Raw genomic sequence first — 27,255 nt, forward strand, 5'->3', positions numbered from 1 at the left:
GGACCAGGGGTTATCACTGCGTTCAATTGGCCCTCATTCTGCCAAGAATACTTGGCGGATTCGTTGCGTTGTGGATGCCACCTTAAACAAAGCAAGAAGATGAAGATGAAACATTCAATTTGAAGGCGATCATTCATCCAGTGCCATTTAAGTCCCGTGCCTTTAGAACATCCAGAAGGCACTGCAAGAAATGAAACCTGCATACCTTTAACGCGAGCTGGACATCCTGTTGTGGTCTGAGATTGTTTATCTAACTATAGCTGGTCTGGGGCGCCTGCGAGATTCAACACTCTGCAGTACGGAAATCTGTGCAGTTGGCTGCGATAATTGGAGGTGACGGGTTTGGCGACTGGATTAGCTGGCACTGAAGATGCTGAGTTAGTTGTTGGACTGCCATTCCCAGCCGACATAACTCTTTTACATTTAGACCTCAAAGATTGATGACAAAATCAGCCAGTGAGGAAAAAATGAACCACAGGAAGAGACTTAAAAGAATTGTTGTCAAAGAAACAGGCTTAACATTAGAACGGTTTGCCAAGCTCTGCAGGTAAACTGTAAGGAGCTGAAAAGAATTGTCACAAGAATGGGACGAGGATATGGTTCGTTCTCATGCAGTTCTAGTGAAAAAACAAAATCGATGAAGACATGACCATATTAAACAGGATGCTTTTCTGATAGAGGGAAAAAAGCAACTTGTGCAGCAACTTCCTTGATCACAATGTTCTTCCAGCCTGAAAAAGAGCCAGTTATCTCCTGCTACTATGCCTTGGAAGAAATTGAAGAAGTGTCCCAGGAAGAAGTTGAAGAGGTGTCCCAGGAAAAGACACCTCAGTCTGAAGAGACGTAAAATACAATCATTGGCTGCACAGTAGAAGACATCATCAGCTTCATCATCATCATTTCTACTGTGCAGCAAATTCATCGCCATCATCATTCAAGTTTTTCTTCAACTTCTTTCATGGTGGGTACAGTAACAATCTTTATTTCTTTATATACTTTAATATTCTAACATTTTAATATTAGTGCCTGTTTTAGATTAGGGTACTGTACATGCATTAAGTGTTCTGTACATTAAAGGGTGGTTTGTTAACAGTACATACGAGGAGGGCTTTATTGTAACTTCCAACTCTATCGTGGTGAGTAAAATACTGTACAATTGTACAGTACGCACCATAACAATCTTTCTATTTTTTTATGTTCACTTACTGTTTTATTGCTTATCATTTGTGCCTGTGTACTGTATGTACGTATTGTAGATATCTGTACATTACTGTAAAGGGTGGTTTGTTAACAGTACTATGTAAAGGGAGGGTTTTAAAAGTCTGAATACATGTTAAATAAATACTGTAAATATGGTGTCCCTACTTCGCGGATTTTCAGCTATCGCGGCCAGTTCTGGAACCTATCTACTGTGATAAACGAGGGTTCACTGTAGAGCAGGAAGTAAAGTAGAAGAAATCATAGATTCATATGACGTGCTGTATAACTGATAACGAAATCAGCACATATTTTTCTAAAACGCATGGAACATTTTCCTCAATCGACTTAACTCTATGTACAACAAACATAGTTGACAGATTGGATTGGAACACAGTTGATGACTTATGTACACATGATCATTTTCTAATAATTTCATTGTTACAAAATAATCACACCAAGCACGTCCCTCAATATAACATTTATAGAGCAGATTGGGAGCATTATGAATTCCACACTGGGTATATCCCACCATTTGAATATTTAAAAGACCATAATGAAACTAATAATTTTCTTGTTGATTTAATTAAAAATGCTGCTGATAAAGCAATACCAAAATCCAAATTGCATCCAACAAAACACAAAGTCCCATGGTGGTCTGAAAAACTAACAGATTTGATAAAAATAAAACACCAAATTGGAAGACGATTAGATAATTTGAATAGAAAGTTTAGTAAAATAAACAAAACATTACCGATATTAGAAGGAACTTTACAAAAAATTACTATATTTTATTATTAGAAATTGATACATTAAAACCTCTATATAACAAAATATCTGCAGATTTAAAAGGGAAGTAATTCAAGGAAGAATCATTTCATGGAGGAAATATGTATCAGATCTCTTCAATAATACTCCCATACAAAAAATATGGGAAAAATTCAGGAAAGTAAATGGTACCCATGTTAAACCACCTAGACATGCCATAATAAAAGATGGGAAAAGTATGCTTGATCCCAAAGAGATAAGTAATGTAATAGGAGAAAAAAAAGTTGGGTATACCTTAGTTTAACCAGACCACTGAGCTGATTAACAGCTCTCCTAGGGCTGGCCGGAAGGATTAGATTTATTTTATATGGCTAAGAACCATTTGGTTACCTAGCAACGGGGATTACAGCTTATTGTGGAATTTGAACCACATTATAACAAGAAATGAATTTTTATCAATAGAAATAAATTTCTCAAATTCTTCATTGGCTGGTCGGAGAATAGCACGTGGGCCCAGCAGAGTGCTAGCCGAAAGCGATACCAGCCCATCCAATGAGGAACTTGTAATAGAAAATTTAGCAAAAGTAATTAGTAAAAAAAATTTAGATGAGCATTTCTGCACAAATAAAAATAGTATAGAATTAATAACAATAAATTTTGAAACAGAAGATATACAGTACTGTATATTATAATAGAAAATTGAATACGGAAGAGTTGGAATTTGCTCTGTTGAGCAGCAATAAATCTGCCCCTGGAGGTGGCAGTATTTGTTTTGAAATGATCTGCCATTTAGCACCTTTGGCAAAGACTTACTTATTAGAGTTTTATAACCACTAATGGCTTTGTAATTTATTTCCTGATGAATGGCGTAAAGCTATAATTATTCCTGTCCCCAAACCTGGAAAAGATCCCAGTAATGTAAAAAATTACAGACCAGTTTCTTTAACAAGTTGTTTATGCAAATTACTAGAGAAAATGGTAAATGCTCGACTAACATGGCACATTCAAGAAAATACAATTTTGACTTCCACTCAATTTGGGCCACAATGTAACAGATCTACCTTGTGGTAGGGGTGTAAGAATACTACCACCGTAGGTCCTGCTTGTCGTAAAAGGCTACTAAAAGGACAGCTGCTGCCTTGCAGCCTTACTTTTTAGTAAAAGGCCAGGCCCACCGCCGATAACTGTGGAAACTGCTGCGTTGCAGTCTTAATTTTTAGCAAAAGGCTAGTCCACTGCCAATAACTGTGGAAGTGCTGCAGGTGGACTTTTTAGTCAAAGGCAAGGCCCACAGCCAATAACCGTGGTTGATAACAGCAAGGGCATGTGGTCCTAAAAACCCCTTGCTGAGCAATGAACCGTGTCTGATGTTGTTGTAAAAAATATGAATGCGGCTAGGGCGTCCCCTGTAAGTGACATGCGTCAGAATCCCTCTACCGACGTGATAAATGGACGAGGGGTACCGCAGGGTTCACGACTGCGGCCAAAGAAGTTAGTGAAAGAAAGGAAGATTAGAGCAGGTATGTGGAACATTGGTACTCTAACAGGAAGACTGAGGGAGATAGTAGACGTGATGGAGAGGAGGAGGATAGATTTCTTGTGTGTGTAGGGGACTAGGTGCAAGGGGAGTGGAACTAGAGAGATAGGAAATGGGTATAGGCTTTATTACAGTGGGTGACGAGGGGGAAGAAATGGAGTTGGGATTTTAGTAACAACTGGAAGGAAAAAGTGGTAGAAGTAAAGAGAGAAAATAGGCTTTTAAAGATTCCAGTAATAATAGGGGACAAAGTAGTAATATCAGCATACGCTCCTCAGATGGGGTGCCAAGAGTAAGAGAAAGAATTGTTTAGACAAGAGTTTGAGGCTGTCATTAGAACAGTGAGGGAGGAGGAGAAACTAATAATAGGGGCTGATATGAATGGCTGGGTGGGAAAGAGAATAGATGAGGAGGTATACGGAGGCTATGGGTTTGGAATTAGAAACGAAGATGGGGATTATATATTGGAGATGACTCAGAGTTTTGAATTGGCGTGTATGAACACATGGTTTCAGAAGTTGGATAAACACTTGATAATGTATGAAAGCGGAGAGTGCAAAGCCAAATAGATTACATACTGGTTAGAGGAGCCAACAAAAGCAATGTGATGAACTGCTAAGTGATCTTGGGAGAAGCATGTGTTAAACAATGTAGGTTGGTGGTGATAGATTTGAAAATGAGAGGGAGGAAACCCAAAAAGAGAAAGAGGAGACCTAGAATTAGTATTTGGGAAGTTAAAGGAGAAAAGGGGGAGCAATTTAGGAGGACTGTGGGACAGAGATGGCAGGAAAGGGTGAACATAGAAGTTGGACAGGGTACCAGAGTTGAAAATATGTGGGCAGACATGAGAGAAATATGTGTGGGGGGAGCAGAGGAGCTGGTGGGAAGAACCAGCGGATAAGGAGTGTCGGGAGGAGAAAAGTGGTGGTGGAATGGAGAGCTGCAAGAAGCAATTGAGGCGCCTAACGGCAGAGTGTCGTAAGCGACACTGTCGCCGATTTGGAGTTAAGCACACTAACGTCCTCTCTAACCCTCTAGTTGTCGGGAGAAGAAATTTCAGTTCAAATTTCCCGCAACAACAAGGTCGAAATTCTCGTTTTGTAACATTACTTCTTTTCCTTAGTGACGTTGCACATGGCTGCACTGGTTGGTCTGGATGGCAGAGAGTTGCAAGCACCCATGGTGCATAAACCAATCATGAGTCCAGACGCCCTGCCACACCTCCCGCACGGCCAATGAGAAAGGCTAGCCATCAGCGGAGCTGCTGGCTATCACTGCAATAAAAAACATTCTTGTACCTTCCTTCCCCATGATCGCTTTTGGATTTAATGTGCTTCTTTTTGTTCTTTATTCATTAATAATACTGGTTCCTCTTCATCATGTCCGACACGAACGTAGATGACAATGTTCCAGGACCTTCCAGGGGCAGAAAGAGAGTCCGGGGCTTTGCTAATTGGAAGCAAAATGTAGCCAAAAGCTTACGTAACAAAGGTGAGGCGTATGTAAGCAGAAAAGATCTGGTTCCATTCATCCCCAGATTTTCATGACATACTTCAACCAGCTTTTTGTTCCGACACAATATACAAACCCTCGGTCCTTTACATTAGGGATTACTTTCAGGCGTAGGCTGGAAACGGCCATTAAACTCTTGAGCAAGGTGGTTAGGCAGTAACTACCTCCAGGTAGGCGGGGATACCCGCCTGCCCGGATGTAAACATTCCAGTTTGCTTTCGGCCATCATGCGTTGCTGACGTGTTTTTCGTTCTCTCTGCCTGACTGTCGTTAAGCTCTTATTATCCCGGTGGGATCTTTCTGTATTTTTGTTTATATATACATGTGTTTGATTTTTATTAATACAAACCCATGATTTGTGATAACCTTGCGTAAGTCATTGTTCCCTGCCTGTGTCTTGGGTTTGATGGCCAAGGGCATAACTGGAGTAGCGTAACCCAGTGGTAATGCTTCTTTTCAGCGGCCCTTTACGTAAATACTGAAGGCGCCCCTGTACTTTCGGAGATATAGTTTGGGACGCAATATCTTCACTCCCCTACATCCATCGGGACGTAAGAGTTAGTTCCCTTCTTGGGCTTCCGCCCTCCGTGTGTAAGGGGCATCACTAATTTCTTCCTACTTATGCTGAGTGTTTCTCGCCGCCTGTGCTTAGAGATTTGCGGGCCGAGTGGGAGGTCACGGCCGTCGTCGATAAGTTCCGCTTCCACGGCGCCCTTGGTGGCCTCCCCTCCGTCCTTTTTTCTCTTTCGGTAGGTTCTTCCTTCTCCCCTTAGTAGATCTCTCTCCTCGCCCTCTTCGCTCGCTCGTCGGGCGAAGGGGGGGGGAGCGATCGAGCGACCTCGTCTAGAGTACCTCCTCCCGCTGCGTAGGGCTGTTCCCCTTGTAGCGGGAGGAGACTCCCTCTACTAATCATCTTTGTTTTTCTTTCAGGTTGGCAGTGAGCATCGCAGACACAGCAGTAGTTGGCTGGATATATCAAGAATATCTTGCATGAAGCAGTCCCGACATTCATTCAGTGTTGCTTCGGGATCGACCACAATACCTGATTAGATGACATATTTCTACGTCGGGATCGCTCTGGCTCTGTTCCCGCCGATGTAGATCGATCGCTGTCATTGCTGGTTTTCATGTATGCTGTTGCAATGCTTCCTGCATATCTGTGGTCCATCTGCTCCTGCTGTTCCCTGTGTTATGTTCTTGTCAACTCGACGACAGTCTCTGGGCTGCTCTCCTGGTCTCCTGCCGCGACAGTCTCTGGGCTGCTCTCCTGGTCTCCTGCCGCAGCCGCCCTGGTCGCTCCTGTCGCTGCTGGTGACTTTCAAATGACATTCTGTCCGTTGCAGTAGCCCCTGCCTTCCGAACCGCTAACGTAGCTCCTGCATTTGATGTCCTGATCATGCCCGCTTCTTCTCCTAGTGATCGTGCCCGGAGCCGCTTCAGTTGTGTTCCTGCCAGCTGCCCTGGAGGTTACGATGTCTGCCATCCTGTAGAAGATGTTGGCATGAAAGGGAAGGAAGTCGCCTTGTGGAAGTGACGTTCCTGGCCGTTGCATAGCTCCTGCATCGGCTGTCCTGATCATTCCTGCCGCTTCTGGCGGTCATGCCCAGGGCCGCTTCCATGCGTTCCTGCCAGCTGCCCCAGAGGTTACGATGTCCACCATCCTGTAGAAGATGTCGGTGTGAAGATGTAGGAAGTCGTCCTGTTGAGGTGATGTTCCTGGCCATTGCAGTAGCTCCTGCCTTCCGAATTGCTGCCGTAGCTCCTGCATCGGCTGTCCTGATCATGCTTCTCCTGATGGTGGTGTCCTGGCTGCATCCGTTGTGTTCCTGCCGGACTACCCTGGAGGTTACGATGTTTCATGTCCACCATCCTGTAGATGTCGGAGTGGAGGTGAAGGAAGCCGTCCTGTGGAAGTAGCCGCCATCTTCTTCATCTTATCTTCGATTTCATCTTCTGCTGCGTCTTCCCTTCCTCTCCCGAGGTCCAAGGGGGTCCCAAGAATCGGACAGACCTCCATCGGCCGAAGGAAAGGAATGCTGCTTCTTGCCCTTGATGCCCTTGGACATCTAGGGACTGCCTCCTTCCGAGGAGGCAGTGGGTCTCTCGTTGGCTCTTCCTGACCTTTGGGTTAGGGAAACCGATTGCATAGCCCTGGGTTTTTTGTGTTTGGAAGCCACGGGCGCAGACCTCAGTTTGCGATCCTGTTCCTGAGTCTTAGAGGTTCCGCCTCTAAGATGGGGCTGCTTCGGGCGCTCATTCGCGAAGCTGCTTGAGTGCTCGAGATTCTATGGAACATCGAGTATCCCGATCTGGTCTGGAGAGATTTTCCTGGGCCCAGTTCGGGAGCAGTGCGAGAGAAAGGGCCGAGGCACCCAGGTGTCTTGGTTCCTCTTCCTGCCAGCACCGCAAGCGCTCCCCGAGTGTTTGCCAGTGCTTGGTCGGGTTCCCAGCCTGGTGTCTCAATCCTCTCGGTTCGAACACCAGAAGAAGCAGGGAAGAGATTCACTTTGGGAGTCCTGCGGGACTTCTAAGGGACTGACTCTCTTCCAGGAGACAAGTTTCTCTCGTTGACCGATTCGCATTCTCCTGTGGGATCTTGCGTTTGGGGCCTTGAGAGCGGCCTCTCGAGGCCACCCTCGTTGTCAGTCTTGGAAGTCTGGGCGTCTAAGACTGGTTCTGTGCTTGGCTCTTTCGATCTATTAGGAAACAAAGCAGCCGCTCCTGATTTTCGGAAGTCTCGTGGGTATCTCGAATTCTATGAATCACGAGCGCTCTCCTTACAAGAGGCACAGGACAAGAGAAAGTGCCGAGACACCCAGGTGTCTGGTTGCCGGGACACCCAGGTGTCGGTGTGCCGCGACGCCAGGTGTCTCGATACTGCCCGCCAGCTGCTTTGTTGCTCGGGCGGGCTTCGTTCTTGTGTCCGGAAGTTTAGGGTTTGGAGCATGCAAGATAGCAGACACAGAATTCCCTTTGAACCTTCTTCTCGAGGGGCCTCGCCTTGAAGGAGTTTAGAGTTCGGGAAACTAGCAATTGTTCACAGCAGACGAGTCCGGCCTGCCCAGTTATGATTGTGTTTTGCGCAATTGGCTCGCTCGGCCCCGGTCGCACTTACGACTGACTGACTCGGCTTGCCAACTTCTGGCTCGGCTTGCTTGCCAGACTGGCTGGCTTGGCTTGCCAGACTGGCTCTCGGCTGCTTGCCAGACTGGCTTGGCCCGCCCCGCCTCCCAGTCCGCATACCGACCAGCTGGATCGCATTCATGTGATCAGCTCGGCCCTACTCGGTTTTTTCCGGTTCAGGTTCTCGGCTATGTTCAAGTGAACTTTTTTTGCTCTTCCCAGGAAAGCGGTTTGCCACGGCACAAGTGCTCTTCCTTCCCCGTGTGGCAGTAATCTCCTTCGGTCGATTATTGCTCACGGTCCGCCTCTCCTGCTTATCATACTGGCAGGACAGGTAGGGATACTCTTTTCTCCTCACCTGTTCTCTTCTCCTCTCGGTTGTTACGAGAGGCGCGAGACGGACAGAGAGAGCTCCGACGAAATTTTCTTTCGGAGTTCGGCTGCCTGTCGTGCTTTGGATATCGGTCCCCCAATTCTCTTGTATTATAACCAGGTAGCCGAGGAGGGTTTCATGGGATCTGTCAAGGTCTTCCTCCAAGGGGAGAGGTACAGGAGTTTCACGCATCGGAAACAGCGAGGGTCTTCCTCTTCAAGTTACGATCGCCCCCGTGTTCTCGGGGAACTTCACACCGACGAATCGGCGCGAGGATCCCCGGGACAGGACCGCGGCTCCCCCAATGAATAACCTTCATCACTCACAACCCTTGCTGTTTCCGAGGGGCCAAGAGTGTCAGGGACCGCCACTGTCCTGGCTTCCGAGAGCGTTCTTGACCTGATGAATTCTTTTTCTTGAAGGAGTTAATTCAGGTCGAGACACTAAGCTTCCACCCCTGCCTCGACAGAATATGAATTCTTCTTGCCTCGGAGGGTCTTGCCGACTGCAGTTTTTTGGGCAATTCTGGTGCTAAGAAGAAGGACTTTGTCCCAATCGGATCTCCGGTTTCAGTAAGTCCTGAGTTGGCTCGACCCTTGGGAACGAACCTTTACTTGGTTCTGCCTTTCTCTTTCAGAGATTTGCCAGATACCCCGGTAATGAAGGTTCCCATTAGGGCACTGACTTGTCCTTTGGACAATGGCCAAGAACTTTGGGTCTTAGTCATCTCAACTCGACCTTGAGTTCAAGCCAGCCCCCCTCAACTCCTTAGCTAAGAAGTCCTAGACTTCAGAAGAAGATTGTAACTGCTGATGCCTTAGGTCTCGGCAATTCTTTCCATCGAACTTTCATCCCACCACCTCTCCCGTGTTCCCGATTCAGGAAATGCCAGCCGGCTAGAGCTAATTGCCTCGGTACCCTGTCATCTTGCAGAAGCTTCCCCATGGAAGAAAATGGAAGTCTGCTTCCTTTTCCCCGTTCTTTCCTCTTCGATGTATGAGGAAAGAGTTAGGCTAATGCTTGATTGAAGGAACCTTCAAATATGCTTGCATATTCCCTCACATCTTGTGTCTACTTACGGATTCACAGATTGAGGAATAGGCGCACACTGGTAAGACCTTGTCTTGAATTTGTGTGACCGAGACGATTAGTACCTTCTCGTCACCGCCCTGGGCTCAGGGCAGCCTTTGGCTATCCGAGAACTCAGGATGGGTTTTATGCACTCACTGGTTTTGTTGAACAACAAAACCACAGGAGTGGCATTTTGTCGACAAACAGGAGGCAATCGTTTTTTCCTCCTGTTTTATCTCGACATTTGAAGGTACTCGAAAGTGTTGTTCTATTGCACACTCGACAGCTCAATTAACCAGATGCATTCCTGGTGGGGATGTATTGGTAGGCAAGCCTGGCCTCGGGTTTTGAGTGATCGGGACGGAACATGCTGCTCACTCTTTCTTCACGAAGATTCATGCAGAGACTGCTGGACTGAGAAATCCCTACCGTCCTTCTGTTGCCTCCTGCACACAAGTCGGTAGTGTTTTCTCGCTCCCTCATACCAGACCAGGGCCGCTCTGTTGAGGCATGTTGTCTTTTGGTGAAAACTCGATATCGACTTTTTTTTCCTCCGTATTTGTCCTGTTTCGCTAGGGTTCACGAACATTGCTCACCCCGAGTTACAGACAAATACTTGAAGACTTCGCCTTCATCCGACCTGATTGCCGAGGCATCGAGAAGAATTCCGGTTGACCCATCCTCCTGTGCAGCTACACAAGAAGCGGTTCTTCAGGCAGTACATCCCTGTGTGTTCAGGACTGGGAGACTTTCCAGCCTTCCTTGCAAGCACAGGCTTTCTCGCCAAGCGGCAACGGATATAGTTGGATATCCCTTGAAGTCCTCTGCAACACTGTCCCAGGGACTGGATCCGTCTTCGCTGGTGGTGTCGTTGTCGGAACTTCTTCTTGGGTCAGAGTCACTCGTCAAGTCTGGACTTCCTCGTCTTCTCTGCCGAGGGCTGGTTCTCTCCCTTTCATTTGTGAAGAATGTAGGGCCTTGCAACCTAGTCTTCTATCTGAAGTAGCCTTCGTCTCCTCAGTCGAGAGTTAGCTACGGACGAGAAGCTTCTTCAGTCACGCTCTCCCAGGGAACTGTTTCCTGGGTGGCATGCGACTCTCATTTAGGGTTCCTGTCCGTGCTCTGCACTCGCCCCACGAGTAGTCGGATAGAGATATGCCCTCTTAGGTCCCTCTCTCATCTTACCCTGGCCTTCGTAGAAGATGGAAGAACAGGGATGGGGATCATGACTCCTTCTCGGATGTCGAGGTGGACTCGAATCCATTGGCATCGACTGTCGGGTTCGAGTCCTTCTTGTTCCCTCCTCCTTGGACTTTGTATCGATGATCCAGATCATTCGTTACTTTGTCCTATTGGGAGCTGTGGTACTTTTCGAAAGGTCTGACATTCCTAACCTGGATATCGTCAACGTTTTCGCTAGTACTGTCTCTCCCAAGGAAGAAGTGTCTAATGACACATCTTCCTCCTGACTTAAATGAAGCGATCAAAGGAGGTACTTGGCAGCTGACGACAAAATACCAGTACCTTTCACCCGAGAGCTCACAAAGTCGATGGCTTGGTCCATCCCTCGCATTCGAAGAATATGTCAGTACCACAGGTGCTGAAGGGCGGTGTGTGGTCCCAACAGACTACCTTCACCTCCTTCTACCTCCAGGATGTTGCACACAAGTCCTTGGACACTTTTTCCTTGGGTCCTGTGGTGGCTGCTCAACAAGTTGTGTAGCTTATCCAGCTCCCCTAACGGGACAGGCTGCATCTCGCCTATGTTGTACGGTTGTGATTGGGAGAATGAATGTTGAGTGACTGGCCTCTCTTCTTTCTCCCCATCCTGGCTCTCTTCCCACGGGCAGGAGCGGACATGCCGTTACAAGCTGGACCGGGCAGTCAAGGCAGATAAGCACATAACGGAGCCCGTTCTATTTCCGCTCAGGTTAATAGAAGTAACCCCACTCCTTCCTCTTGCAAGGGGAGGAAGGAGACCATGACTATGAGACAAACCCAATGCTTGTATTTGTCTTATTGTCATCCGACGCCAAATTCTTCCTAGCCTACTTTGCATGAACTGACGTTTCCTCTTTCATGCAAAGGACTCAGAAGTCTGACAACTGATCCTGCGTTTCTTACAACCCGATCTTTTGTCAGAGGTAGTTTTTCCTTCCTCGCTCTCACAGCCAGGAAGGGAAGACAAGGTGGTGAACTCCAGTCAGTTCAGAGACTTTATCAGATTCCTCCTCCAATCAGTGAGTCTCCTAATGTAAAGGACCGAGGGTTTGTATATTGTGTCGGAACAAATAACAATTTTTAAAAGTAAATTGTATTTTTCCTAACTATACAAACCCGAGGTCCTTTACACTTTATGCCCACCTCATGCCACCCCTCAATCTGTACCTGGGCCGAAAGGCAAACTGGAATGTTTACATCCGGACAGGTGGGTATCCCTGCCTACCTGGAGGTAGTTACTGCCTAACCACCTTGCTCAAGAGTTTAACGGCCGTTTCCAGCCTACTCCTGAAAGTAATCCCTAATGTAAAGGACCTCGGGTTTGTATAGTTAGGAAAAATACAATTTACTTTTAAAAATTGTTATTTTGTGATCAAGATACCCTCACTGCTACTCCAGACACCCTTCAAGATACTCCTCATGAGAATGACGTGGGTAATGGTTTACTGGACTATGACGTCTGATTCTCGCCTGAAGTAATTGGCGCTTACGTGTTTTCCAATCAAAATGTATTTTAGCCATTATTGATGGCAATTATTATTGTTTTGCAGGTGTGACGACTGTATCAGCCTCAGAGTATTCTAATTAAAATATCTTATTATCTTTCTGCTGCTTTTTTATTGTGTAAAGCATTACCGTTTTAGGTCTTTTTTGAAGTGAACAAAATCACCTAGTTATTCATGTAAGATTAAGATAATCAAGGAAATTATCCAGAATGATAAATAAAACAAAGATAATATCTTTGGGGTCCTAGAGGGGTTACAGAGGCATTGGTGTGTGTTTTTATGGGATTCAGTGTACCGAGTATAAGATTGATTTCAAGATGAATGCAGTCATCGCTTTATCTTCGGCATGCATTAAACTCTTGGCTATTTTACAATGATGGTTTGAAAGCAGACACAATAACCTTTTTTATTTTATTTTAAAACAAACCCCAGTGTCGTGAAATTATCCAGAATGATAAATAAAACAAAGACCTCATTTAAATGCTGAGATATTGCATTCTGAAAGTAGCCAAACTTTGACTGCATTTTTCTCCAATTGTAGTTTTTGGCGCTTGAGACACTCTGCCGTTAGGCGCCTCAATTAAAAGAAAATCAAAATCATTTAAGGACCGGAAAGTAAGGATGCACAGGGTGCAGAGGAACGGTACAGAGAAGAGGAAAGAGATGCGAGGAGGAGGGTAGGTATGGCTATTGGAAGGGCGGCAGAACAGTTGAATGAAAGGCTAGGAACTGGAGGAGGAGAAAAGGATATCTATAAGATTTTAAACATGAGGAAAAGGCAGAGACAGGATTTGGGTACATTGGGTGTCATCAAGGATAGAGATAGAAATATATTGTATAGGGATGAAGACATTAGGAAGAGATGGAGAGAGTATTTTGAACAACTTTTAAATACTGAAAATGAGAGAGGAGATGGGGGAAGCACAGAGGGTGGAGGGACCAGTGATGGAGATACAGGGTAGAGAAGTGAAGATAGAATTAAGTAAAATGAAGAATGGTAAAGCACCAGGTCCATCAGAGTTCCAAATTGAAATTATCAAATTACTAGGTACAGAGGTGGAGAAATGGATGCTGGATTTATTAAAAACAATATGGGAAGAGGAGGAAATGCCAAGGGATTGGGAGGAGAGTCTAATAGTATATGTACCAGCAGAAGAATTAAACTAACAGAGCATCGATTGAAAATTTTAGAGAGGGTACTGGATGATAGATTCAGAGAAATTGTAAAGATTGTGAAACAGCAGTATGGATTCATTAGAGGAAGAGGGACGGTGGATGCCATCTTCATAGACGGCTACAGGAAAAGAGGGCAGAGGGGAACCAGGAGCTTTATTGTGCATTTATAGACCTAAAGAAAGCATACAGTAGAATCCCAAGAGAAGTGATATTTTGGTGTTTAAGGAGGAGGAAAGCCCCAGAAAAGTTGGTTAAGCTGGTCGAGATGATATATCAGAGAACAAGCACAAAAGTAATAACATCAGTTGGGGAAACAGAAAACTTTTGAAGTTATTGTTGGATTACACCAGGGGTCAGCATTAAGCCCATTTTTGTTTGTACTGGTCATGGATGTGTTGAGTGAAGAGATGATCTGGTGATTACTGCTGAAGATGAGGAGGACCTACAGAGAAGGGTTGGAGAGTGGCAGGAGTCTTTAGAGAAGGGTGACTTAAGGGTGAATGTGAATAAAACAGAGGTTTTGGTGAGCAGTAGGGAAGATAGAGACAATAATAGTACAAGAAAGAAGAGGCTCAATTATAAAACAGGTGGAAAAATTTAAATACTTAAGATCTACTATAAGCCAAGAGGGAGGATGTGAGGCGGAAGTGGACAGTAGGATGAAAGCGGCTTGGGGGAAGTGGAGAGATGTAGCTGGAGTTGTATGTGATAAGAAAATGCCGATCAAGCTAAAAGTCAAGATCTATAGCACAATGATAAGACCAGCATTAATGTATGATCAGAAACATGGGCTCCAAGAAGAAAAGAGGAAGTAAAGCTTGAGAGAACAGAGATGAGAATGTTGAGGTGGATTATGGGAATATTGCTGTTTGAGAGATTGGAAAATGAAGAAATGAGAAGAGCAGGCTTAGTCAAGATAACAAAGGTGATAAGAGAGCCACGATTGAGGTGGTATGGGCATGTGTTAAGGATGGATGATGAGGAGGGAGTGAAGAGGGCTTGGGAAGAACCTGTTAGAGGAAGAAGATCGAGAGGGAGACAGAGAATTAGATGGCGAGATAAAGTGAAGGAAGATATGAAGAGAAGAGGTTTGGTGGAGGATGATTCCTTTGATAGAAGGCAGTGGAGAAGGCACATCAGGCAGCCGACCCCTTAACGTAGGGATAACGGTGGGAAAGAAGAAGAAGAAGTAACAGATCTACACTGGATTCTATGTCTAACGTGAAAGATAACATATGAAGAGGATTTGAATGAAAACAAATTACTATAGCCGTCTTTTTTGACATTGAAAAGGCTTATGATACTACATGGAGATATGCAATATTAAAAACAGTACATAAAAACAGCATCTGTGGACATTTACCTTGGTATATCCGAGACTTTCTAACAAATCGCACTTTTCAAGTGAAAATTGATGATGTAAAGTACATTTCCACTTGAAAATGGTGTTCCACAAGGAAGCGTCCTTAGTGGCACACTGTTTACTTTAGCAATAAATGATATCAGTAATAATCTACTTATTGGAATTAAAAGTAACTTGCACATGGATGATTTTGCCATATATTACTCAGCGTCTTGCATACAACATGCAGAGCGAATCATTAATAAAACTATAATAAAAATGAACGGGCCTCATCTGTAGGCTCGAGCAGTAATGTTTTATAAAAATAAGAAGTGGAAAAAAGGTGAAGAAATAGATTTAAAAATCAGAAATCATTCCATACCAATTGGCCAAACAGCAAAATTTTGAGGATTAGTATTTGATACTCACTTGAACTGGAAAGCCCACATAACACATAAAATCAAAATGTAAGAGCATTAAACCTAATTAAAAAACTATGAAACACTGCTTGGGGAACCGATAGACATACCCTTACTGTACTGTATAAAGCAACAGTGCTGTCTATCATTGATTATGGAAGCGAAATACAGTAAACCCCCGTATTTGTGGGGGATGTGTACTGCACCCCCTGTGAATAGCTAAAATCCACGAATACTTAAAACCCCTCTAAAAACACTTGGAATTGCCTATTTTGATACTGTAGTTCAAACACAAAAAACATCCCAAAGAAAATGCTTATACAGTACCCGAGTATTTTAATAGTTATATCACAAAAAGTGCATTTAGTCATGAAAATGATATGAAAATACAGTAATTAGTGAATATTTCTCTGTGAAAAATACCGCGAATGGGCGAATTTTCCGCTAATAGTGGGTAGATACGTTCCACAGAGAAATCCGCCAATACGTGAGTCTGTGAATCGTGAGGATGCGAATACTGGGGGGTTTACTGTATTTCTTCTGTAGCATTTCCTTCCATGTTTGGCACCCACGCTTTTATTTTTGTAGACATGATTAATTGTAAGAAAATCCTGGTGGGTGTCTCAAAAAATTATTTTTCACTTTTAAGCGCATTTTAATAAAAGGGTGTTTAAGAAAATTTTTTATATATTTTTTCTCCTACTATCCTTTCGTCTTGGTATTGTATAGGGTTTCGAGCTGTTGGGGAGCCTGGGGGTACAATGTACCTGGAGTACCCACCAGTCTCAGTGGATGGATTGTGGTGTGTTCAGAGTAGGTGACAACATTGTCTCTTTTAATTTGGTACTGCGCCCAGGGCAAGGGCACTTTTATATGCTTTGCTAGCCATCAGGCCTATCCTCTGCTGCAAAGCTTCCACTGAAGTAGAGGCGACCCACGGCTCAACCACCACTACAGGTTAAGTTAGCACCAACCAAAGGCAGTATTCGCCTGCAGTAGCTCTTACCAGGTAAGGAAACAACAAGCCTTGTATCAATGCCGGCCAAATTTTCTGTTTCAAAGTCATTACCATGCTTTAATGTTGTGGAGTAGAATATGTCCATGTATCCCACCTCCATTCAATGTGGGATTCAGCGATGTAATTACTTGATAAGTTTCTTATATAAAGATGATATTTTCATAAAATTAAGTTTCATATATACTTACCAAGTAATTACATAATCGGAGCCCACCCTCCTCCCCTCTTATGGACATAAGGGCACAAACACAATTGAACCAACTGGCTGGTTGTTTCCCCGAGTGTGCCAATAGTGGGCGGAGCCTGTCACCTTCACACAAAACAGCAGAACGCTACCGCGAATTTTAAAAAAAAGGCTGCCGTGTGAGTAGAAACCTTAGCTATGCAAATTATTTGGTAAATATATACGAAACTTACTTTTATTATGAAAATATCATCGTCCTGAGTAACTGCATGTGCTCCTACAATTGTCACCATAGCAACCAGAGTTGCCAAAGTGCTGATTCCATACTGTGATCACTTATTTTTACCATGTAAAATGAGCATTATGGTTTGGTAAATAGGGTCAGTTTCCACTATGCTGGCCAATTGCACCTTATACCCTTGGTACCCTAGGGGCCTCAACAGCACATACACTCAAGGTCTAGAGAATACAAGGTCTTTCACGGCTGACCCAAAATTGGGATCTAATGCGCAGGTAGAGGTTGTGACGTCACACGGTCTACTCACGGTTCTTAGTAATCTCTGACTGATCAGTTCGTTTACAAACAAACACTGTAGGCCTTGCTTCCACATATTTGGTATTGATATTGTCCGTAATAGCGGCCTTATATTTTTTTCTTTCTTGCTGCAATTTAGACAGTTTAAGTGATGAGCCAAATCATGTGCACTAAACGGGTACTTTGAAAATAGGAAAAAAATAGGGATCTAATTCTTCATAGATTTCCTATGAACGAAAAGTGTAGTGTCGCAAAAGATGGCGTTATGATAAAGGCACAGATGCTTTTATATGAACCTAGCTCAAAAGTGCAATGTGTAAAGGTCAGACCTTGGAAACCGCTTATTCATTGTAATTTCGACACCGATATAACTAAAATTCTCCTATTTTAATTCACCATTAAGATAGCGAGCTGGATTTCCTATAGTTGGTATGGTTCATGACTTGGGGCAACAAATATAAGGTTATGGAATTCTGTAGGCAATGGCGAACTAGGCTAATCCAACATTGTTAATCCCTGGATTATTGCAGGAAAGTATTTGTCGATGCCCCTCACTTGATAAAACTCATCAGAAACACTTCACTTTCTCAGACCATGGATCTAGGTTATCGGACTGTAGGACTGCTTACATTGAGTCAGGGAACTAATTAAGAAAAGTAAAGGTGATCTAATGACAACTCGAAAACTATTTGAAAAGCATTCAAGTGTTTACAGGTATGGAGGGTGCGACAGTGAAATTAGCGTTACAGTTACTCTGCCACTCACAAAACTCTCAAACACTTCGGAGAAAAAGGTCTGATTGTGGATAGGCACTGGGAGAGTGCAGTCCAGTTAATTTGCCTTGTTGATAAGTGGTTTGATTTATTCAGTTCTGGAGTGCCTTTCGATAGAAAGTCTTCACGGAATGCTTACGGGCTAATCTTAGAAACCAAATCAACACGGAATGCTTACGAGCTAATCTTAGAAACCAAAACAAAACATTGCAAGACATGATACACCTATCCAGAACAATGAAAAGTCTGGGAGGAAAAGGACTTTACCCTTTCCAAAAAGGCCTTGTGATATCTTGCAAATCTCTAACGAACTTGCCAGGGATGTTAAGTGAAATTTTGCAATATCATACATCTTGATCATAGGTTGAATCGGGATGGACTGGAACACTTTTTTGGCTGTATACGGTAAATGGGTGCATGTCATCAGCACACATCACCTGTTGAATTTAAGCACCGAGTTTGAGCCCATCTCCTGGGAAAAGAGAGAACTCTTGAGGCGCCAAATACAATGTTGAAAATTGTATTAGCGATAATATGACTGAGGTCTCATTTTCTAACTTGATAACTAAAGAAAGCACTTCTTACGAGGCTGAAGAAACATCTCTTCAGAAAGCGTTAAGCTTATCGGCAATTTTGTTTCGTTTGCCAATGGAGGAATTGCAGGATGACAATGAAGACAAAACTGAAGAAGGAGGCATGCAATATGTGGGTGGTTTGTAGCCCGTAAGTTTCCTGAGTATGACTTTCTAGGAACTAAAGAACCGAAGGAGATGGCACAAGGATCGGCACTATAAGTAGAACAAATGAGAAGCTAATGAAACCTCGACCCGAATTTTTGGAGCATTTAAAATCGATGGAAAAGATATTTATTTGTTATCATTGTAAACATAACGAAAAAGTTGGTCACATAATTGTATAATTGTTAACCTTATGTATACATGTACTCGTATATGTGTATTTGAGTGTGAGTTGTATATTAGAGTGAAAAAATGTTTTTTTCCTTTTTAAGTTCCAGTTGTAATTATTTGGATGAATACACGTATAGAAATGAATATGGTCAACATGTGCTTTGTTTCCCGAAAAAGAATGAATCATAATTTTTAATATTAAAAAGAGACAACGAGGAAACAGGAGAAAAGTTTTCCCATTAGTACAGAGCTTGGGCAGAGGTGAAAGCAAGTAGACCAGCGTGGCGTCCGCTTCTTAACTCCCATCTCCCAACCCGTTAATCCTGCGGCGTGAGAAGACCTTGTATTCTCTAGACCTTGCATACACTGATCTAACAACGCAGTTTCTAGTGTGTGTCATAATGGATTCTTGTATGCTTTAGGATGAATTTAGCGGTCTTTTAAAATTTTTATTTTTTTTTTTAACCCAAAGTAGTTACACCCCCTGTAAAGTAATACTTGACCACCAGAATATGTCTTAACTTTTAATTGTCAAGAGTTTGATGGAACATCACAGTGTGCCAGAAAAAGATTTTCAGGCTTGTGGTGTAAAAAATTTCTTTCCCAGTACAGTATTTACGAGAACAAGCAAACTGCATATGCTATCAGTACAAGTTGCTATTGTTTTTTATGAGATTGTGTTTCGCTTTAGCTCGGGTGAGAAACTTGGTTCTGGTGTGATTTGTGCTAAAATGGAATTAATTGGAGAGAATGAATCTTGGTATGAAAATGAAACTAAAAGATTTTGTTGGTTTGAGAATAATGCTTTAAGAGGAATACAGTATTGGGAGTCAGGTGACAGAATTAGAAATGATACCATAAGGGAAATTATGCAAGTGCCATGTGTAGATGAGATAATGATGAAAGGGAGATGGACAAGTCCTTTGCACAACCCATAGGATAATAGTACTACATGATAGTGTCAGCTGGGTGCTGTGAGCACCAGAAGTGTTGGAAAACCCAGGTCTGTGAGAAATGAGGCTGAAGATGGGTAGAGTTTTGCAAAAGTTGAAGCTCAAGAAAGATGTGAGTTGCATCATTTCACAAATGCCCTTTGCATCATGAGTTCACTGGAGGCAGTGATGATGATTCTCATGTGAGCAAAATTTAAATGCATTGGTCTTTTCATCATCATATCACTTACAGGAATTGTGAAAAGCTGTATCAGGTCACAAATCTTTGCTTAAGAACAAAATAAAGATAACCTTGTAATCAGCTACCTCTAGGTCATCATTTGGCTGGCATAGAATCTGTAATCTTTCTTGATAGGTTGCAGGTTCACTCTAAGTATGTCCCATCAGAAGGTATACTGTAGTGGCCCCACTCTTGAGTTGACATGATTTGCTGCAGTAAGAAGTGGTTCCACCTGAAAAGGGTGTGTGATAGACCCTGGCAACTACCAGTCTCATAGAGCTTACCCAAGTGTGTATGCTAAAGGCCTCTAACATGACCACACCTTAAATAGAAATCCTTGAAAAGATGAAGAATCCAGATTACTGAAAGACCATTGCATGAATTTTTTTTCACATGTGGAAAGATTGGTGCAATTTCACCTTTTGTTTCACCTTAAATAAACCAAAAAATTTACAGTTGGGTAGATTAGAGTAAGTGGACAGAAGGATTTTGAAGTGGCAAGTGGTAACTGGTACACAGTTGCTGCTCAGATCCAGAACCAAGGGTTAGAAGTTAGAGTAATATGCTGAACATTGTCTTTTTCACAGATAAACAGTAAAAGTTATGTGGAACAGTACCCCTGTCTTTTTTAATATACAAAATGTATTTATCATTTCCAGGAGTTTAGGCTTGTTTGTAATTTTTATACATATTTGAACTGCATTGTTGAGCTGAATATACTGGAAATTTAAATTGTGTTATATTCATGTCAATAGTTACAAACCTTGAGATGATTCATTAATGCTTATTGTGTTGCAGGAATTGGCGGAAGAATTAGATATGCATTATATCCCTCAAGCCAACATGGATATGGTGTATATCAACAGCTATGGGTACGACTTACGGCAGCTTGATCCCCTGGTACCAGACACTTGCAAAAGTTTTGATGAGAGGGATTTTCTTGGGAACCCAAATCATCGACGTGTTGCTGCCTTCCAGTTTGACATGCTCAAACTTAGGTTGAATCAGTACCTTGATGCCCTTGGCCATTTACTGAGTACAGGTATGAAAATTTAATGTGGTTTTGTATTTTCAGTGCATACACTAGGGTGTTTTCCTGAGTTTCAATTTTACTATACTGACAGTTGGGGGAGGGGTCTGTCTCACTCAGTGAGTAATGAAATCCATCAAGTAACAAAGACTGGCATATAGCCAACATAGTACAGTACCCTGGAGCAACTTTTCTTAGCTTACAGTGTACAGCAATTCCATATAAGTAATTAATAGCGTATCGTAACTGGTATTTTGTAATTTTCATTTGATATAAAATATGGTATTAATTTACTTACTTAAATTCAGAGAAATATTTTGTGAATATAATTCAGATTCAGATAAATATGCTGTAAACAAAATTATAGCATGCTCACTAGGTATGCTTATAAAATATGAAAAATACAGTGTGTGTGTGTATTTTAACAAATAACAAAACACTGCACTTACTGCAACATTCTTTCTCTCTGGTACAGTAGTTATATTGACACTAATGCAATACAGTAATGTAGTACTTAATATAATTTGGTGTGACAATTATTCAGTCATTATATGTTTGCATATGTACTCTCTCTCTCTAATCTCTCTCTCTTTTCTCTCTTCTTTTTCTCTCTCTCTCTCTCTGGTTTCTCTTTTCTGGTTTTTTTATAAAAAATAAACCCTGGTGGAGAGAGAGAGAGAGAGAGAGAGAGAGAGAGAGAGAGAGAGAGAGAGAGAGAGAGAGAGAGAGAGAGAGAGAGAGAAAGAAGGCAGTTGTGTATCAGAGCTGTCAGAGTTAAGAATTACATGGAAGTCATATAATTAATTTTTCATAAAATAAATGAAAAAAGTAGTATTTTTCAATATCTCAGTCTGAACCTGTTATTGCCATTGAGTCTTATGGGGAACTTATGATCTGTTTATATGATTTCTATTGGAGTTACTGTATATGTATTTGTTATTTGTCTTTTTTCTTTGGGAAGGTATGCACTTGTGCTTCCACCTGCAAGGAGTGTGTTGGCTTGGTTTCTTTTTAGTGGGAGAAGTTTCTTAGGAGGAGGAAGAAGGATGAGAAGCATTCACTGGCCTCATCTGTGGAAGTTTGATAGGAGGAAAAGAAGGACGAGAAGCATTTGCTGGGGTCAGTTTTGGGGAACTCACCCCTGGTGACACTACCATAGCCTTCATGTTCTTGAGCTCTCTCCCTTTTCCATTCCTGTTAAACTGTCTACAGGTAGTCGTCCTTGTTGAGGTGGTGGGGCGGGGGGGGCAGAGTACTCAAGTGGTGAAGGAGTTCTGTCACATACACTCTTTGGAGGAGAATATTCCTGTTCTTGTACATCTTTCTAGCAGTATGAGTAGAATATGTAGCCTACATTAAACATTCCTGGTAGCTGATCTTTAACTTAGGGGGGAAGAAGGAGCTCTCTCCTTCACCTGCTGATGCTGTCAGGAGCTGGTGTAGTGGCAGTACTTTGGTTTCTGCCTTGACCTTCCCTTCAGTGTTGAGGACCAATGAGATATGAGAGAGGAAGGGTCACTGGTGCATTATCATTGAGCCTCTGGCTTGGGAGGTGCTCATGCACCTACCCATGTAGCCAACAGGATTACTGTTGGCTTTTCCAAACTTGATCTTTCAAGGCTATCAGTGGATCAGTCTGTGCATCCTGCTTGTTCTGCCCTTTCTTAGTCTGGCGACTAAGTGTGTTGTTGCTCAAGAAAAGATGCTTCCTTGCCTCTTTTAAGTTCACACACATAAGGTAGGGCACGTGCAACCTGTTTATTCGACGTGCAAGATCTTTGGACCACATGCTTAGACAAAGGAGTGGTGACACTTTGGATGTCTGTGCCTTGTGACCTTTCAATTTGATTGCAAGGTGATCAACTGATTGCTCATCACCCCCAGTCTCTGGATAACCCTGTTGGCTGCCTTGTGGCCACAAGTCCAGTGGTACTCAGATCACCTTGACTCTCCAGGTTGACCTTCATCCCTGAGGTTTGGTGACAACAGAACCCATGAGCTCCTGATAAAAGATTCAGGATTTTCTCGGTTCCTTCTCTCCTAGACTTACTTGATGGTGACCTAGAAAAGATGCTCTTATTCATGGTGCAAATAATTAAATAATACTTGAAAAGGACCTGCCCTTAGAGATTGGAATGCCGGTGCCTTTTTTTTGTGCGGGTCCCTACTCACTTTGCAGGCCAAAAGCTTAATGGCTTTTGGATGTGCATTGTGGGGGAGGAGCCAGGTTGCTGACACTCTTCTCCTCTTCCAGAGTACAAAATATGCCAGGTTGTCAAAATCCTTTGCTTACTTCAAAGGCCCAGCATGTAGGGACTTCTTTTTCTTCCAAAAGCATTGGGAGGCAATGGTATCTTTTTCCATGCACACCTAATTGCCTAATTCTTAAGCATGGCTACAACTAAATGAAAAATGAATTTTGAGGCAGAAATCAAACTTCCAGGTCCTTCTCCTATTCCCCCTGTTCCTCCCAATCCACCATTTGATCCTCTACCTGACAGTCATAGGTACGGTCCTCTGCTTTGGCTCTACAAAGGAGTATGCAAATGACTCATCCCAGAATAAATCATTAATACAACTCAGTAATATCAAATCAATGAATGTTAAAGATTTTAGAGTATTGCATATTGAGACTATACCATTTGAATGCAACTATGAAACCATCTCGACTACATTAAATACATTTGGCACCTTGTTGGAATGAAATGGGAAGCTTGGGTTACTTGCAAGAAGCATAAAGATGCTTTCAAAGTAAACTGCAATATTGACACTACAAATATGCTATTTGCTGTAAGAGGAACTTGACTGACAAAACTCCTAGAAAAATGGATGTTTATATACCTTCTGAATAGGCTGCAGATATCAGAACTAATAGAACATACCAACAAGGCATACCAAACCTCCTGTGTGGCTGGTAGCAACAGGAAAAGAGAACTATAACATATATATACATGGATTCAATAAATACCTCCAGAAAAGGGACTAAATCTGCCCTTGTGCACCTCAGAATACAGGCTGATTTCAGTTACTTGTTTTATCTGAGGTTTTTGAGAAGGCGCTCTCTAAGCATCTTGGTTGAAGATGACAGCCTGCTACCACCATTACAGTTTGGATTTCTTAAAGGCCTTGGTACATGCAATGCATTTTTGTTACTATTGACCATATTGGTTTAGATTTTAGTGTAAACTTTGACCATGTGAAGAACTTGTTTGAAATTCATCTATATACCGGACTGTTTTTGGAGCATAAAATGTCCATATATCCCCTCCTATCAATGTGGGATTCAGCTATGTAATTACTTGGTAAGTTACTTACATGAAAATGGTATTTTTATGATAAAGTTAAGTTTCATATATACTTACCAAGTAATTACAGATCAGGGCCCTCTTTCCTCCCCTCTCATGGACATTGAGCATAAAAGAAGTGAACTCTTCTGCTTGGTTGTTCCTATTGTTCCCCAGTAGTGGGCAGGCTAGTCACCTACACAAAAACAATAGAATCGCTACCACGAACTTCAAATTTTAGCTGCCGCGCAAGTAGAAAGTATAGCTATGTCATTACTTGGCAAGTATATATGAAATCTAATTTTATCATAAAAATACCATTTTTGTATATACTTACCAAGTAATTACGGATTGGAACCCTCCCTTCCTCCCCTCTCACAGACATAAGGGCACAAACAGAATGAGGTTTTCTGATAACTTGTTTCCAGTGCTCTCGGTGGGCAGGGGTTGTCACCTACACTAAACTATCAAAGCGCTACAGTGATTTTTTAAATAAAGGCTGCCGAGCGAGTAAGAACTATAGCTATGTAATTACTTGGTAAATATGTATGAAACTTAATTTTATCATGAAAATAACATTTTTAATAGTACCAGAACCAAATACTGTATACCTCAAACTGTCATCCAAAAACACTTTAATATCATTTCAAAGTCATCTTACAACATTATCCTTAAAAATATATGGCTTACAGCTACACATGCACACTCCTACAACTGTTACTCTTACCTAGGCAAAAACAAATCAAGTTACCCTTATATTTAGGCACTCACATTTTCTTTCATACAGTATTCAAGCCTTACTGTTTTCTTTTAACGTAGAGAGGGGTAACATTGGTACATTGTTTGGCAAATGGTTTTTAAGAAAAAAAATTTATTGATACAGTAATATTTCGATCTTACATGATTCATGTTGCGCGAATTCACACAGACGAATTTTCATTGTAACCTAAGTAATTGGCATAAGCGATTTTTTCAGACACAAGAAATTCTCGAGAAACCCTGCAGAAGTGGTTATGTTTAATTTTTGAAGTAATTTACAAGTTTTCATGCTTTTATGTGTAAAATCTGTATGAAAAATGCATTTCATGCTTTTGTGTAAAATCTGCATGAAAAATGCATTTCATGCTTTTATGTGTAAAATCTGTATGAAAATGCATTTCATGGTTTTATGTGTAAAATCTGTATGAAAAATGTATTTCATGCTTTTATGTGTAAAATCTGTATGAAAAATGCATTTCATGCTTTTATGTGTAAAATCTATATGAAAAATGTATTTTTATTTTTGTACATGCATAAATATGATGCAAAGGTGATTTCAGCACATTCAGTTAGTGTACTTTTACAAGATGTGATACCCATTTGCAAAGTTACTGCACATTTCAAAGATGATACCCCTGCAGAAAATGCTTGTTTAATTACATTTATAAGTTTTGATGCTTTTAACTGTAAAATCGATATGGAAAATTTATATTTATATTTTTGTACGTAAATATCATACAAGTATGTCCATTCGCAAAGTCTTTGTCACTAGGACTTCACATGACCTTGAGATGAGGTTCAGTCATGCTCATTTGATAAAATGAATTCGTTAATGTAATATCAGAGATGTAACTAAGAGCTGTATAAGTGTCATTCATTGAAAATTGCTTTGTTAACCACAGAGAAAAGTGCTGGTGCAACCACGGAGAAAAGTGCTGGTGCAATCTGTATTTGCATGTAATTACAGCACGTTCAGTTGGTGTACTTTTACAAGATGTGATACCCATTTGCAAAGTTACTGCACTTTTCAAAGATGATACTCCTGCAGAAAGTGTGTTTAATTTTATAAGTTTTGGTATTTTTAGGTGTAAAATCAGAATGGAAAATTTGTATTTATATATTTAGGCATAAATACGATACAAAAGCAGTACAGTAACAGTTCTCTCTCTCTCTCTCTCTCTCTCTCTCTCTCTCTCTCTCTCTCTCTCTCTCTCTCTCTCTCTCTCTCTCTCTCTCTCTCTCAGTGCTCAGACATATTTTTACAACTATTATTTGTCTGTACGTCATTACCTGTACAGTATATAATTTTAAATTGATTGAATTTTACCTGCAATGTACTACCTTCTACAAACATTATGTACATGTTTTTGTTATTTTATTGAATTGTACCTTTGTTATGACTGTGACGCATGAAGTTTACCTAGTGATGCAAAGAAAACGGCTTTTACTCTAAGTGAAAAAGAAAATGGCATCCCATGAATTAGGGGTAACATTAGTTTACGTACACATCTACTGTAAATGCGCTATTATGAAACTGTGCAGTACTCAATTTTTATGTCAACCATTTATTTCTTTTTTAATGGTAATAAGCTATATTTTAAATAAAATTACACTAACTTTAGCTCATTTAAAAGTTAGCTTAATACTTTGGGAGCATGATTATGGTGATATTTAGTAATTAAACTCTAGAAATAAATATTTATTAGCATTTTTAAAGACCATGCCAAACTTAGACGAAAATTCACCTTGCGCGAGGGGCTCCGGAACCTAACCTCGCATAAGTTCAGGGTTTGATTGTATTTTGCTGTTTTCATTAATATTAAAATAGTATTTAAAAATTAGTAAATAATTTTTTTATCATAAAAAATGTATTTAGTCACAAAAATAAAATAAAAATAATGAGCAAATATTGAAGATATGCTCTACAAAAAATCTACAAGTAGGTGAATTTTATGTATGCAACTTACCCAGTAATTACATTAGCTAAGAGTTTCTCTTGCCTCGGCAGCTTAAATGAAAAAATTCGCGGGTTAGCGCTTCAGTTTAGTGCAGGTAACTGGTCTCGCCCACTGATGAGAGTATCAGGAACTACTCGGCAAACATTCGTCATTACGTTTTTGCCGATGCTCGAGTCAACACAGAGGGTTTTTTGTCAGCTTTGTTCTTAAATTTGCCGATCAGAGACCAGATTTTGGTGATGTTTTATCGCCGAATTCGGAAGCCTTCAAGCTTACAGCATTCAGGATAGTTTTTGATTGTTTTGTTTAATTTGTCATATTTCACGACAGTAGAGAACTCATAATCAATTGTTTAACTACCGACAGCATAGTTTAACTGACGATTTTGC

General features: G+C 41.7%; 1 protein-coding gene across 2 annotated transcripts in view; it reads left to right on the forward strand.

Moving 5' to 3' along the window:
- ND-42 (NADH dehydrogenase (ubiquinone) subunit ND-42) overlaps nt 1–27,255 on the forward strand; it is a 96,403-nt gene that overhangs the window by 24,896 nt on the left and 44,252 nt on the right. For both annotated transcript variants that reach the window (XM_067126012.1, XM_067126013.1), the window contains exon 4: nt 20,634–20,877. In XM_067126012.1, coding sequence (XP_066982113.1) covers nt 20,634–20,877 — 244 coding nt within the window. The remainder of the gene's footprint in view (nt 1–20,633; nt 20,878–27,255) is intronic.

The sequence above is a fragment of the Macrobrachium rosenbergii genome, chromosome 23 (genome assembly GCF_040412425.1).
Source record: "Macrobrachium rosenbergii isolate ZJJX-2024 chromosome 23, ASM4041242v1, whole genome shotgun sequence".
Lineage (NCBI taxonomy): Eukaryota > Metazoa > Arthropoda > Malacostraca > Decapoda > Palaemonidae > Macrobrachium > Macrobrachium rosenbergii.